We start from the raw sequence: 16,926 nt of genomic DNA, 5'->3' as shown, positions 1-16,926 counted from the left end.
GTAAGAACTATTCAAAACAGATTCCTTAGAATACAAAATATCTAATTAATCTCATCATTTATTTATCATTTAAATGAACTGTTAGCAGACGTGATAGTTTGGCACAATACTCATGTACACAAAAATCTTGCATGGTTACACATATATAATAAGAAGAGGGAATCTTTGGTTTATCAATATCACTAACTTATAATATCAAAGATAAAACATAATGATAATAACCAAATAAAATACGAAAATTAAAAAAAAAATAAAAGCAAAATTTGAATTGTCTACACATGACTTGTCATCATATATTTACATATGTCAAGGGAGAGCCGACTTTTCAGGGATTGAATTTCCGGCTCTTCATTGACACCATTTGCGAGTATGGTCTTGAGGGAACGATGATAGTTCGTCGGGAGGGGACGATAAATGGTTGACCTGTGTTAAGAGAAAGCCATAATTCTTGCACATTCTTGTAGATTTTGAAAGAGTTGGCTAATGCCGCTACAAGGCAGCACTCACACCCGCAGAGTGTAAAGGGATGAATATAAGTTGCAATTACTTGTTTCCCAATCCACTATAAATATATATGTTTACAACAAACTTAACCGTTAGCCGAATGTCTAATTCTTTTTTTTTTATTTATTTTTGTTCTATATTGAAATTGTAGATCATTTAAAAAAATGAAAATATCAAACTTTAGAAGATTGTGGTTAACTATACAATACTGCAAAGGTTGTTAATAATAAGAAAATATTTGTACCCAGTAGTGTCATTATAGAAGTTATATATTAGGTCGTTAATAGAAAATACAATTACAGTTATGTGCACAATTAAACACCAGACTGTTTGATATTCTGAAACGTACACATATTATGATAATAAATGGCTGGACCATATACATATAGGGTATCAAGCATTCTGGCAAACAAAAATAAAACTATAAAACAGTGTATGTAAATCGGCTGAACAAATGTGTTATTATTTTGAATACAGATGTGAAAAATTTGAACAATAAATGAAAAGAGGGAATATATAAAACTTGAAAAAATATGGTGGTACATTATATAAAACAAACCATTTTCAAAGTTTAAAAAAAAACTATCCAGTACTGTCATTTTTTTTAATTATTAATAAGTCGTAAATGGCAAATACAAATCATAGCATGTACACGTTTGGAACACGACATGCCTCTGTTTTCTCAAGAAAAGAACCTCATAATTTTTTGAAGATTGCATTTTTAATCGGGTGAGTTTTCGGGGTAACTTTAGTTGTTGAGTTTATTGTCTATTGCACAATATATAAGTTTGCAATATATTTAGTTTGCATAATTATAACATACCTGCCGGAATACAGATTCCTCTTCCCCGTACCACATTTTATGCAGGATATCGGTTACGATTTTGTTTTCAAGAAATGGCTTGTTTTGTGTTCTAATCGCATCCTCTAAATACCCGTGGTTCACCAAAAGACGCCCAGCATGATTGACCGGTTCATCAAGTTCATTTTCAATTAAATCGTTGTTTGAAGTGGCCTCGTAAATAAATCCAGTAATTAGGGTTGCACGCTCCGTAAAATATCTATAATAAAGAAACATTTTCTGAATACCAAATATGGACCGAACCTATCAATGGCTTATCTTTAACCCGTTCATAGTCTTCGGTTATTATCATTTTCAAATCATGTTTGCAATGATGTAGATGAATCTTTTCCGTATTGTGTAAAGGGCAAAAATACAACATATTTTAAACCAATATGCATCTGTAGTGTTTGAATGTGCAGTTCCAAAACATAATAGTTTTTTCGACAGATGCTATGACAGTCGACAATCTGTCAATGTCACCTTGATGGTTAAAAGGAGTTTTAACTGAAATAAAACAACAAGACATGCTAAAACATAATATCGATTCTTTGATTTTTTAAAAACTTTTTATAATTTGGATATTCGTTTTAGTATGTAACTAGTCGAATATAAGAATTAGAGTCAAATTTGTGAATTAATACTCCTTAAATAATAACGCGTTAAATAACATTCACACTAGTATGAAATATGGATACTTAAAAGAATTTGACAGACGGCCTTCTAATGTTTAAAACATTCTATATTGCATCTGATTTGATATTTTCCTTACAGTTTTAATCTTTGTGATGTCTCCCTATGTAGTTGCTCATTCTTCTTATCGTCACTAGCATCTTGTAAAATTTTGCATCCGACTAATATATGACTAATGCGAACCTTTAAAATAGATGAAGATACAAAAAGTACGATTTTTATTTTTTTTAAAATGCTTCCTTCCCTTTCGAAAAAATTCAAATATAACACATTTTTCATGTCTTTGAAATAGTTATGCGCCATTGATTTGATACTTGTTTCTGTCATTAAATGAGGACACGCTATACAAACTTTAAAGTTCCCATTAAAACAAGAGTAAACCAAATATATTGATCAAATCTTAAATTTACTATACATATTTTATAACGATGTTTTTTTTCAATAATCTGTTTTTGATTATGTATAACTGTACTTATTCCGTATAACATTTATTATACAAAGCATTGTTTATATTTCTGCCTTATAATTTGACATAACCAAGTTAAAAAAAATACCGAAAATATTTTTCCGTTAGTAAAATATCTATATCATTAACGAGAAGGTCAATACAAAACATTATGATAAAAAAGATGATTTTCCATTTCCAATTGTTAAATGTCCATTTTTAGTTGATGGCGTTCCCTTGACAAAATCTTGTGTGGTTTATTAATTTTATTTAATACGATTCCCTCGTGTATGTTACAACGAATTAGATTTTAGCAAAAGACATATATATTTTTTTAAACCTATAAAACCAGGGTTTATCATATCACAAACTAGGTAAAATATTGTCATCGGTACAAATACATCATTCGTAAATATTAATCAACATCGTATTATTTCATGTATATCACATCCAATGTTTTATGGGGGTATTCTTTACAAAGCAATACGATGTTGGATTTCACATCAAAGGCAATCAAAACTATTAGTTGATTCATTAAGAAATGATATAGTTATGATACAGCTGTCAGGTCATTAAACATGTTAAACATGGCATATATTGACTTTAGTTTTTATTCATTTATAAAGTACTTGCATTGGAAATAAACACATTTATTCTATAATGGTATGATACTCAACCCTTAACCGGAAGGATTGTTCTAGATGTTCATATGATGACAGCATTGTCTTCCAATCAATTTAATTTAGGTTCGGAGCTTGACTGCTAGTAGTCCTAATGTATGTATCATAGTCATTTTGTTTAGTTTGTTTTGTTACATTACTTTTTCTGACATCGGACCTTGACTTCTTGTAAACTGAGTTTGATGGACGTACTGATGTGTGTTTGTTCCATTCTACATGGCTAGAGTATACTATAGGGGGATTTATGAGATATCAAAAACATGTTCAACCTTGCCAAATTTTGTCAACTAAAACATTCTTTTGGATGCGGTATTATATCGCTGTATTGAAGACCCATAGGTGGCATTATGCTGTTTTCTGCTCTTTAGTCGGGTTATCTGCTCTTTGACACATTTCCCGATTTTCATTTATATCAATGTTTCCTTATATTTATCTAAAAAATCTTTTGACTATTGGGTTTTGGTTGCTCACTTGCTTCGTAATTTATTTAAAATATTCAACCAACTGAATGCGTTAATAGTAAAAGAAATGGGATTATCCCATAATTGTTTAAATGAACGATGTTAAGAAGCGCATATTATATAAATAAATATATATGCAGGGTGCGTACTACTACTAATGACACTAATTACAAACTTTATACAACTTTTCAACTCATTGATGTTGAAAAACAAATTATACATTTAAAGCTTAACTTTACAATTGACTTACAAATCCTGTGTCTACAAGCTGAGTCGCCCCAGAATAAAACTGTTTCCGCAGTAATGTCAAAAATATTAGTCCGATGACATCAGAGTTTGTGATTGCCTTCTCAATATCTTTTAAGTATATCAGATTGTAAACGATTAAAGTAAAATGAGATATATACTGTAATGAAAACAGTACACATCAAATCATGGTACGTCACATCCGGTTTTATACGAAAATAGGTCGAACAAACATATTCCCTTGAGTTTCACAGTTGTAGTAAATAAATCCTATCTTTTATTGCAGTAAAACATTTCTTTTTGATATTACTGACATATTTGTCACTGGTCATTACTCAATGAACGATTCACTCATAACTAAATAGTTGTCAAATGTACCAGGCTTATAATTTGATACGCAAGACGCGCAAGATAATTTTATAACTGCTAGAATAGTTGTCCGAGAAATTTGAATTCAAATTTATGACATGTAGTTTTCACATGTGAACAAATCTCTTGTACAGGTTGTTAAACCTGGTGTATAGTTGTGATCAAATCTAATGTGAAACCAGTTTACATTACATTTAACTAATTGTAAACATGTTTTCTGTACATGGCGATTAGTCTGAACACGGCCGTCTAATATATTTATGAAACATGTCTAGAATATGAACGAACTTAACCCTGAACTGTAAATGTTATAATTGTAGGCCATATCAATAAGCATCTTCCCATTCTTAATGCATTTTCTTTGATAAGTAATGTATAAAGTTTTTATAAACTTGTTTCTGATACTACTGCATTTTTACTAAGATTATCAACTAATGTTTAAAGCATTATCAATAAAAAAAATATTCACCTTTTTCTTTCCAATCTGTTGGCAAATCCCTTAACCTTGACAAAGCTTCCAAATCAGTGCGCAATCCATTACCAAATGCAGTTGTCAAATCCTTTAAGTGAAATGTCATATATTAATGTAGATAATTTAACATCTTTATCGATATCATATATTGAAACCCATATATCATGTCAATTGTTCTTGAATAATGAAAGGTAAAATCACAAAAATAATGAACTCCAAATTTAAAACTAAAAGTCCCAAATCGAAACACAAAATCAAATGATAAAACACATAAAACGAATGGACAACATCTGTCATATGTCTGACTTGGTTCAGACATTTTCATATGTAGAAAATAGAAGTTTGAACCTCGTGTTATAGCGCTAACCCTATCACTGGAATGACATTTGCATCAAATGGAATTACATTTACAACGATGCGTTAATCAAGTAACATTTCCCAAGAATCAAAGTGTTGTGTATAAAGTACGTTTTTTTATCGATACAAATGTCAGATATACGCAGTCAACATAATTTCTGTTATAATATTAATGACTAAAAAAACAAACAAATATGTTACAAAGAAGAACAAGCATATTATCAAGAATACACAAATTTACCATAGCACAAGAACACAATGAAGGGGTGTATAAGTACTGAGCCACGTTAAATATGTAATAAAGAAACATAAAAAGGTGTAAACACAACGCACAAAATGAAAGTCAAGCAACAGAAAAGTTTTACATAGCACAATAACGGGATGTTTAAGTACACAGCCACGCTATATGTATCCAAGTATTTCCAAGTGGAATATAGACGAATCACATTAGCAAACATATTATTGGAAAAAATAATAAAAACCGAATAAATAAGAGATAAAGATTATGAATACGTCGAGGACTGCTAGAAATTGATCGGGTATGGTTCACAAAGATCAAATACGGTTCGGAGTTTGTCCAATACGGTTCAAATTTGGTCAAGTATGATTCAGATTTGATCAAGTATGGTTCATATTTGGTCAATTATGGTTCAGATTTGGTCAAGTATATTTCAGAAATAAGTTGAGTCGTGTTCGACCCTTCTTATATAACTAAAATATATTTAAGATTCAAATTCATTTGCTTTGCTGTTGTTTTTTTTTTTAATTATTTTTCAACAAATAAAATTGGCATAAGAATGGTAATAAAAGTGGTATAACAATGTATAATAAAGACCAGTAATGTTGATATGTCTTTGAAAGAGTATTTACTAGAGTGACTACCATTTACTTTATTGGATATCTGTATGAAGTAATGTAACAATTATATTTGTATTGCATTTATTCGCCAAATCAGGCCGTCATGTTGAGGAACCTTTATCTAACATTGATATTACAAAAAAATATTCAAAGCATAGTAAAGAAATAATCATATTCGTGATTATTTTTACCCGAACGATAGCTTGCATCAATTATTTGGATTTTGATGAGGACAGTTACGCCACTGTCCATGTCTGATGTTTATCAGTGTATAGCGTTTTTGTAGGCTCTTTCATGAAACTCCTTTTTAAGTAAAAAAGCATGTTACATGTAATGTCTTTTTCAGAACGAAGGAATTTGAACAGCCAACATGAACATTGTCGTATCTAGGTCAAATATGTCGATTTTTAATTGTAATACATTGAATTTATTGTATATCTTTTATTTACAACGTGTCCATCATTACATAGTTTTAAAAAGTGTTTAAACTAAATAAAATATATTAAAGTTATTGTTCTGCAGTAGTCAAAATACGTATGTTCAAACAAATTGTATTGGTTTCCGAGCATGGGTTTGTTTATAAAGCGATAGAATCACGTCATATTAGAATTTTAGATTAAAGCTCCACATCAAGAAAGAAACTGGTATAAACAGTGCTTTAAATCATATATCAGTTTGAACGAATTATAATGTAATCGGTATTATAAACTGTTTCTTGAACTGATCGTATAGGTTAATATTTTCGCTTTTCGTCTTTTTTAATCAATAAAAACAAATATTAACATGATGAAAAGGCTTGCAAAACAACTAAATGTTCGATTGGCACCATACTGAACTTATCATTATAAATACGTCATATAGTTATCAAAGGTACCAGGATTATAGTTTAGTACGCCAGACGCGCGTTTCGTCTACATACGAATCATCAGTGACGCTCATAACGAAATAATTATAAACCAAACAAATACAAAGTTGAAGAGCATATAACATTTGTTTTTAATTGCAAAAATATGTTTGATAACTGAAGTCATAACTAAAAAATATATTTCATTATTTTCATTACCTTTTCATATATGTATTCAATAGATCGATAATCAAATGCCATTTTGATGGCGTCTTCCGGAATTTTCCATTTTTCAATCTTCAAAAGATACATCGATAATATGTTTGCGTACACGTCTTTATCTGTGTCCTAAAATAGTTTGTATTTTTACTGAAAAAAAGTAAAACCACAAAATACTGAACTCCGAGGAAAATTTAAACTAAAAGTCCCCACTTAAATGGCAAAATCTTATGATAAAACACATCAAACGAATGGACAACAATTTTTATATTCCTGACTTGGTACAGGCATTTTCAAATGAAGAAAATAGTAATAGGACCTGGTTTTATATCGCTAAACTACTAACTGGTATGACAGTTGCATTAAATTACATTATATATACAACGATGCGTTAATTAAGTAACATTTCCCAAGAATTATAGCGTTGTGCATAAAGTACGTGTTTCTGTGTGAAGATCGGTGGTTCTACCCGGAAAATGCGGCTTTATCCAAAACGGTGCTAAAGTTGACGCATAAAACCAACCAATCAATTAATATCAAGTTGCTGTTTAGTTTATAGAACGATTGATACATGGTATTGTTTATAAACATTGCTTTGAAAAAAGATCAATTTTCACGTTGAAATTTTGATGTGTTTGGAACATTCCATTGGCTACCGTTATGAAGATTTAGAATCGTCTTATTATTGGAAAAGACACATTTACCAAATCGAAATGGCGTGAATCCCTACCTTTGTATTTTACAACTTGTTCGCAAGATCAGTAATGAGCCAGTTCTCATTTACAGTGGAGGACCTATTTCTCGGACATGTCTAAAGACGCACCTTAAGTTTGGAGCAAAGGGTTGTGAAAAAAAAGGTTAAAAGATACAAGAGGGACAGTGAAATTAGAGATCAAAAGGCGTAGATCGATTGTTAACCATAGTTTTATTGTTTTTATTCAATCAATAACTGTGATTCTGGTTATGATTTTTTTTTCAATTGAGTCTCTATTTTGTCTTGGAGAAAGTCGTACTCTGTTCCGATTAATCTGCTTCAAAGGTTATCTAAAATTGATTTCAAAGCGTTTTTTCTCTCTCTCAAGTGTACTAGTGTGATTAAGAGCAACTCGGTGGCTATAGCCATTGGACTGGGATGTGCTTACTCTTCAAAGGCACATGAGACCACACGATAGTTTGTTGTATTTTGAGTTTCACTGTCTTTGGTATATTACATGTGCTGTTTCTTTTAAGAACGTAAATAAAAATAGTTGTTTAATTAGCATGGTAAATTTGAACTTACGTATATGTTTTGTTTGTTCGCCATGAAAACTGCAAAAAAAAGGAAACATGATTGCATGATAGATATAAACATCACATTAGTTAAGATCATATGCTTATATATCATAAAAAAACATAAAATAGACGTCTTCATTTGGTAGTTTATACGCAAATTCGATGAATCGTTTATTTGGAATTAAAAAAAAGCGGTTAATGCATATCATAATCACGAACAATGTATGCATAGATTCCTTTAAATTTCGTTAATATCTATACATATGACATCTAATATAAAAAAAAAAAAAAGAGTGATATGATTTCCAACGTGTCAGCTGTCCACAACCAGACCAAAATGACACAGAAATTAACAATCATAGGTCATCGTACGGCCTTCAACAATGAGCAAAGCCCAGACCATAACCATACCGCATAGTCAGCTATAAAAGGCCCTGAAATGACAATGTAAAACAATTCAAACGAGAAAACTGGCGTACTAAATAATAATCCTGATACCTTTGATAACTATTAATGATGGACTATTTGAAACGGGCATACCTCCAATAACGACATGACATATCAAAGCTCCGAAATCCAAGTTACTTTGCACATCACTTATAGCTGATATTTCTTCTGCTGTTTCTGCATTCTTTATTACAATAAGGGATTCTGATTTTCTGACAGTCCACGGAGTCTTTAAATTTGTGATATGTTCAGTTGCTTGTTCAGTAGAACCATCATTTGCAAGCGTTAAAATTGTTGCGTCTGGACAGTTTTTCTACAAAAGCAGATTATTAGAAATGCACAGATATTGTCTAGAATAGTGTCCCTGATAGTAATCAAATGGAATATCTAAATGGTTTTATCTTTTGACATCATAATAACAACATATATCTTACTTACTAAAACTATAGCAATTTTTTTTCAATGAAGGATACCCGTCCTGAACAATTTCATAAAGCATTGTATCACTTTGAAAAATACCTTTAACAAATAACATGTTGTTAAATTAATTTGGTACCTTGAATCGAATAATCGGGAGTAATAAACTGCTAGCACTGAATAAAACGTCTTTATGCAATCCTCCATTACGTAAGGAAATAATTACGGGCAGAACTTTCTCATCCAACACATCTGAAAATGTAAAAGTAATATCATAATGCAAATATTATAAAATTTAATATTAATCTTTCAGTAGAGAGTCGACAGGTATCAAAGGAACATTCAAGCTTATAAGTCAAAAATTAAACTGACATAGCAAATACAAAGAAAAAGATCCAAAAAAACAATTACAAATCAAAACATAGAAAACAGACAACTGAGAAACAAGAAGTGTATGTCATAATGTCAAATTCAAAGAACATGTGAACAGGATTGTGATTACGACAAATATTGGAATGATTATGATTCGCAAGCAACTATCTTTCTAGGAAAGCATGTTAAATAAACACAAGCCCATGAGCATCACTTAAACAAGGATATAAACATCTCAGAATGCAGGTGCTACATAGAAATTGCAGTTCATAATAATGCATCAAAATCATCTGTTTTGTTGAAATTTAATATTATTTTTGGGGAATACTTACATTCTGCCATTCTAATGAAGTATTTAATTTCAGTTTCTTTGGTGTTTGTATCCCCTCTTTCGAAAATCCGGAATCCTTTCTTTACTAATTCCTATGTTTGATTAAAACAACAACGTATAACAATTCATTATGTCAACTTACTATTTAACAAACAACTTGATTCAAAAGCAAAACATACACTTAAAAAGTCCAAAAGTCCGAAAAAAACATTTTTTGTATTAATTTGTATGGGCTATTACTCAACATTCAAAAAAAAGTATGACTTGTGTTTTAGTTTTTCTTCACAACCTGTATGATTAGTATAGTGTTTTTTGTATTTTTTAAGAGCTGAATTGTAATGCAATTTGTATTATATGAATCATATATGCAAAGAGTCAGGGGATAGCTGAAATCAAAAACGTGTGTACCATGTAAAACAAACAAGTAAACTGCAAGCTACTGCTCACTGATGATACCCCCGCCGCAAGTGGATAATATAAACAGGAAGTTGTCAAGTGATCAATCTGAAAACGCATCACACGGTATAGCTGACTTATATAAATCCTGAAACAAAATTTCAGAAATCCTTGTATTGTAGTTCCTGAGAAAAATGTGACGAAAATTTTCAACTTGGCTATCATGTGTAAAATCGTACAAGTGTTCGGTAAACAGGAAGTTGTCAAGTGATCAATCTGAAAACGCATCACACGGTATAGCTGACTTATATAAATCCTGAAACAAAATTTCAGAAATCCTTGTATTGTAGTTCCTGAGAAAAATGTGACGAAAATTTTCAACTTGGCTATCATGTGTAAAATCGTACAAGTGTTCGGTAAACAGGAAGTTGTCAAGTGATCAATCTGAAAACGCATCACACCGTATAGTTGACTTAGATAAACCCTGAAACCAAATTTCAGAAATCCTTGTATTGTAGTTCCTGAGAAAAATGTGACGAAAATTTTCAACTTGGCTATCATGTGTAAAATCATACAAGTATTCGGTAAACAGGAAGTAGTCAAGTGATCAATCTGAAAACGCATCACACGGTATAGCTGACTTAGATAAACCCTGAAACCAAATTTCAGAAATCCTTGTATTGTAGTTCCTGAGAAAAATGTGACGAAAATTTTCAACTTGGCTATCATGTGTAAAATCATACAAGTGTTCGGTAAACAGGAAGTTGTCAAGTGATCAATCTGAAAACGCATCACACGGTATAGCTGACTTAGATAAACCATGAAACCAAATTTCAGAAATCCTTGTATTTTAGTTCCTGAGAAAAATGTGACGAAAGTTTCATGGGACGGACTGACTGACGGACGGACTGAAGGACTGACGGACTGACGGACAGACAGAGGTAAAACAGTATACCCCCCTTTTTTAAAGCGGGGGTATAATTAGTTTGCTATATGATACATACATGTTATCTACATTTACCTTGATTGTATGATTACTGGTGGTATGGTGAATACATACTACTCGCGAAGAACCATGCAGAAACAGTACCTTCTTTCCGATGACATGACATGGTAATTTAGTTTTTTCTGTAACATAACCGTTGCAGAATTATAGAGATACAATGATTCTATTCATTTTTAAAACATTTAATTAAATATCAGCCGGTATAAAACAGAAGACGCCAACATTTAACAATGCAATCTGTCAGGTTTATTGTTACTTCGTGACATATGAAATATAATTTACATACTTAATTTCTTAATAAAAGTTATAGTTTTTACCATAATGTGATTTATTCATTTATATCACAAAAAAATAGAAATTATATCAAGAAAAGACAAAGATGTAGCTAACAAAATAGTTATGGTGATATGTTGTCACGATAGAGATGAGAATTAAAGATTTATAAATATATAAGACATATGTTGTATGTATAATTACTTTACCGTTAAAAGTTTTTAGTTACTTACTTGAATATTCAAAGACTTCATCCATTAGGAGACATTTGTCTTTTTTGTGATCTGTGTCTTTATTATTTGCGAAAATGAGGTACAACACAGGTTTATATGATCGTTTCTGTTCCTTTTCAATCCGATACCGTATGTTCACCTGAATCTGATTAATTTTATTGGTATTTAAAAAGTAAATCAAATATATCAAGTCAAATTCAAATGGAAAATGCATTAAAACTGACAAAATTGAATGCAACGAATTAACACAACCAAAAAAAAACTGTCATTGTACTTTCTCCTTGACGTGGTACATACTTTTTCTAAGGAAATTGTTGTTTAAACTTGCTTTTATAGCTTACTAAATTGAACATTTACAATAAGGTATTATAATAAACACGATTTACAAACAAATCCTATTACTTAGATATCTACTCTAATTGTGGTCATTTTGTTTTGTATTTACCCTTATAGCGTATACTCTTACTTCACCAACAAAATACATGGCTAAATTAGATACCTTTCTAAAACATATTCCATCATCATACATTGAAATGATGCAATTCACGACCAAAGATGGGCACAATTAGCATTTTTGCATCTTAAGTGTTTTTAATTATAACACAATTTATGAAATCAAGAAAAAAAAGTTCACTCATCACATGCAATTTGAAACAAGACGTATTTAAAAAAAGTTTTAAATTAAAAAAATAATAACTTACAGTGTACGTACAAAATTCACTGACCTTTTCTGTTATGTTGTTGTGGTTGAAATCAACGTCAACATGGCCTAGAGTATCTATTCAAATAATTACAATTAAAACGTTTTATAAAGAGTTTGAAGCAAATGTTAATAGCAAAATTAATCGTTGGGATCAGTTACGTTGACCTTCATTGCATGTGCGTTTATGAGCGTGTAACGGTCTAATAATATGGTTTAATCTATGTGTATGCATTCGATAGAGATTGACGTTAGGTCTCAAATTGACGTGAAATAAAATATTTTGTTGGTCGAACACCCTGTGTGCTCATTTAAGTTTCTTATCGATGTCCTTTTTCTTTGCCTCCCAACAGGATCAATCAAGAACAGCATCTTAAGGTAAATGGAAAACAACGAGGACAAATGATTGACCTCGCCCATTGTGAAAGTCTTATCCCCGAATCATCAATAGTTCAACCACTGTCTTGCTAACCTTTAATTGACGACATTGTCATGAAATCGGACAATATTGCATTATAAGCATGACAAATGCGTTTAATTGTCAATGGCTTTTTTTGAAATCATTCAGTGTCAATCTTCTTTTCAACTTATTAAATACTAGATATACGTTTTATTTTCCGTTATTCCCTTTTTATTTACTTTGAATAGTTTCGTTCTACATTTATAAATGTAATATAAAATTCCTATATCTTGCACACATGTATGCATTGTTTTGGGCTTGCAAAGGAGTAGGGGCAATAAGGCCCTTATTTGGCCCAAAAATTACTGCAAATTCAAAAGTTATCATACATATTTTTAAATTGCTGTACTTTATCTAAGGTACAAGGTATTCAGAAAAACAAAACAATTTTGGACACTGAACAAGTTACCATGGCAACAATTCATGACTTAATTTGCATAATTTGTAAAAATTCTTGATTTTCTTTGTTTTTCATCAAATTTTAAGTATATTTTAGATTGAAAAAGTATGTGCGCACCCAAGAAACAACTTTTTATTTGGTGAGATTTTGTCAATAGTTATAATAAAACTTCTGTTAAATTATTAAGTTGTTTCTTGGCTGCGCACCATGTTTCCACAACAGAAATAAAGATAGTAAACTGCATAAACACTGTATTTTTCATCGTTTTTGTGAAAACAGTACACATTATGACATAATTGTGACGTCATCACATAAAAATCGTAATGTTTTTCATTGATATTTCTTGACACTATCCATTTCTAAACATTATGTGCCAATTTGAAAAAGTTATCAATCATTTTATTTTCTTGGGCCAAAACCAGGCCTTAATGCCCCTACTCCTTTCTTTTTCGAACCGTTCAGCATAGAAATATAAAAAAAATGATGTGCGTAGCAACAACGGTACATGTATTCCTTTTTTCCTATATGTCATTAATTAAGATTAAATTCAAGAAAAAAAAAGTTTTTCATTAGTTTGAATATTGAGCCTTATTTATAGAAGGTGAAATGTTGAAACGAGTTATACATATAACTTTTATCAATTATGTAGTGAAGGGCCGTAATACTAATGTTTTAGGCACATTCAAAATTAAATTGTACCATTATTATTTTAACATAGTCGTTATCATGTCTTATAGATACTGATTTAAAGAGTTAATAACTGTAACCTTTTCCGAGTATCGGTAGATGGTCCGGATAAAACTGCCGTGCTTCTGCAACCTCGCATTGAAGTTCCAAAATATTGTGTCGACTTCTTTTATGATTAGTCAACCATTGTACGTCAACTACATCCTCACGTATTGCTAGTACTACACCTTGAATTGAAACAATTGTTATGTAATATATCAGTAAAAAGTTTATTTGTTACAATTTCGTGTTTAAACTATTTATACGAACAGAATATCTTAATCTTTATCAACAGCGACTTTTTAATTATAATTAGAAATGAATTTACGGAAGTGACGAATAAAATCGTACCCAATCCCTAGAATATATACACATGAGATAATGATTTTGAACGTTTTAACATTACACTTTCATAAATGAAATATATGTCACCCTTTAGCTTTACAGTTTACAAATATTGTAATTAACTTTAAAAGTAAATGAAAATTTCCAAAATACCCATTCCTCTTTACAAACCACTTTTGATAAATGACGTTTGAACTTTGTTTTGATTTTGATGATGTCTAGTTGTGTTTATAAGATGTACAATTACATGTACATTCGTATTGCCTTAACTAATTATTTTTACCCCGTTGTATTTTTTAAACCTGTTGTTAAGGAGTTTATATAAGTAAACAAATACATTTCTACATGATATTATTCTTTTCATTTGAATTTTCCATCTGACAAAGCTAGACGAATTAATCAATCTTTTCATATATATATATATAAGCTAGACGAATTAATCAATCTTTTCATATATATATTTATTTATTTTTTCTGTGACGTATTAAATTTATATTCAGATCCATTTTGTTACATCTTGTGATCAATTTTATTTGGCATTCGTCAATGGCAGTCAGCAGGGTTTAAGAACATCGGTTGTTCGACCTGTTAGTCAAATGCGTTTTGTTTAAATATACTTTGTCACATTTTTGGTCTTTTGGAAAATGTTGTTTGTGCTGTTTTTAGACCCTTCTACAACGAAATTTGTTTGACATGCACACGTATAAAAATTGCGGTTTTTATCCAACGCAATCATAGGTTTGAACGTAGTTTTCAATTTAGACTCGTTAATATTTTTTGTTTGGGCATGTATCATATTTTCCCTCCGGTTTATATGATCCGTTCATCCTATATTGTCTCTTAAAATTCAAGAGTCAATCTTAAATTGAGAGTAAATTATATGGCCTTTCAAATACCGTTTCGATCCCTAACATCACTGAAGAGACATATATTGTCGAAATCTAGATCTGGTGTACTAAAGAAATATTGACACCGAATGTTTGTGGCACAACATCGTAGCCACAAGTTAACAAATTTTTTTTTCTGTGACGTATTAAATTTATATTCAGATCCATTTTGTTACATCTTGTGATCAATTTTATTTGGCATTCGTCAATGGCAGTCAGCAGGGTTTAAGAACATCGGTTGTTCGACCTGTTAGTCAAATGCGTTTTGTTTAAATATACTTTTTCACATTTTTGGTCTTTTGGAAAATGTTGTTTGTGCTGTTTTTAGACCCTTCTACAACGAAATTTGTTTGACATGCACACGTATAAAAATTGCGGTTTTTATCCAACGCAATCATAGGTTTGAACGTAGTTTTCAATTTAGACTCGTATATATATTGCCGCTAGATTAAAACTGACGTGGAAAGGTAACATATGGCCAGCGAAAGCTCTTTTTTTGAGAGCCCAGGTGGTCGTGTGGTCTAGCGGGACGGCTGCAGTGCAGGCGATTTGGTGTCACGATATCACAGTAGCATGGGTTCGAATCCCGGCGAGGGAAGAACCAAAAATTTGCGAAAGCAAATTTACAGATCTAACATTGTTGGGTTGATGTTTAGACGAGTTGTATATACATTATGTACACAGCCATGTATCACCATCATTGATGGCGATCCGATGGATACATCTGTTGTAGGGTTGTCACTGACTCAGACGTACTTATGAATGTAATTATTTTCTGTGACTGTATTTTACATTAATTTGTAGGATCCTTTACTATAGATAATTTAGCTGATCTGTAACAATAACATCTTCATGTCTTATATATCATGTACTGTAGTACGCCGCTAGATTAAAACTGACGTGGAAAGGTAACATATGGCCAGCGAAAGCTCTTTTTTTGAGAGCCCAGGTGGTCGTGTGGTCTAGCGGGACGGCTGCAGTGCAGGCGATTTGGTGTCACGATATCACAGTAGCATGGGTTCGAATCCCGGCGAGGGAAGAACCAAAAATTTGCGAAAGCAAATTTACAGATCTAACATTGTTGGGTTGATGTTTAGACGAGTTGTATATATATTAGTTACGGACAGTCTCCCCAGAGGGCATAAATGAAAAAACATAGAACGAGTCCCTCATTTTTCTGTGACCACCTGTTTTAAACAACGCCGGATTTAGTACTGGCTTTACAGTTCGAAATTATTTTTAAAATAACCGTTTAAATTACAGGTTTTCATTGATTCGGGATGATGTATAAGTACGTTGTCACGTTCAATTATTTAAGCTCAATATACAAAACTTATTTTTTCAATCACTATTAGACTGCTATTCGTTTGGAAGGCTTTAATATGTAGTTTCCGTTGTAATTGCCCTGCCGTTGTCTAATTTATACCATCCTGGATCGGTAAGGACACTTTTGATTATTTTGATTTTTTTGTTTGAGGACTGCCCTCAATGCAGTTATTACATCTCAACTGTCACATCCTTTGGAAATCTAAAGTTGTGCCATTTCACATCGTAAATAACTATTTTTATTTTTGGCATATTTCTGTAGTCTTTGCGGTGTGTTTGGAAATTTTAAAATTGTTCCAGCGTTCGCTTAAATTGTATAAATCAAGATTTTGATACAGTCTCAATT

The 16,926-nt window shown here is 31.3% G+C and overlaps 1 protein-coding gene across 1 annotated transcript in view; it reads right to left on the bottom strand.

Moving 5' to 3' along the window:
* LOC134727554 (uncharacterized) overlaps positions 1-16,926 on the bottom strand; it is a 39,579-nt gene that overhangs the window by 11,840 nt on the left and 10,813 nt on the right. Inside the window, exons 10-22 of the mRNA XM_063591935.1 lie at positions 14,064-14,210; positions 12,462-12,514; positions 11,737-11,881; positions 11,246-11,352; positions 9,830-9,920; positions 9,265-9,377; positions 8,802-9,021; positions 8,269-8,297; positions 6,990-7,118; positions 4,709-4,799; positions 3,875-3,981; positions 2,118-2,221; positions 1,328-1,565 (exon numbers count right to left, since the gene is read on the bottom strand). Coding sequence (XP_063448005.1) covers positions 1,328-1,565; positions 2,118-2,221; positions 3,875-3,981; positions 4,709-4,799; positions 6,990-7,118; positions 8,269-8,297; positions 8,802-9,021; positions 9,265-9,377; positions 9,830-9,920; positions 11,246-11,352; positions 11,737-11,881; positions 12,462-12,514; positions 14,064-14,210 — 1,574 coding nt within the window. The remainder of the gene's footprint in view (positions 1-1,327; positions 1,566-2,117; positions 2,222-3,874; positions 3,982-4,708; positions 4,800-6,989; positions 7,119-8,268; positions 8,298-8,801; positions 9,022-9,264; positions 9,378-9,829; positions 9,921-11,245; positions 11,353-11,736; positions 11,882-12,461; positions 12,515-14,063; positions 14,211-16,926) is intronic.

The sequence above is a fragment of the Mytilus trossulus genome, chromosome 8, assembly GCF_036588685.1.
Source record: "Mytilus trossulus isolate FHL-02 chromosome 8, PNRI_Mtr1.1.1.hap1, whole genome shotgun sequence".
Lineage (NCBI taxonomy): Eukaryota > Metazoa > Mollusca > Bivalvia > Mytilida > Mytilidae > Mytilus > Mytilus trossulus.
The sequence above is the reverse complement of the archived record's forward strand: the minus strand, read 5'-3'. Positions and strand labels throughout refer to the sequence as shown.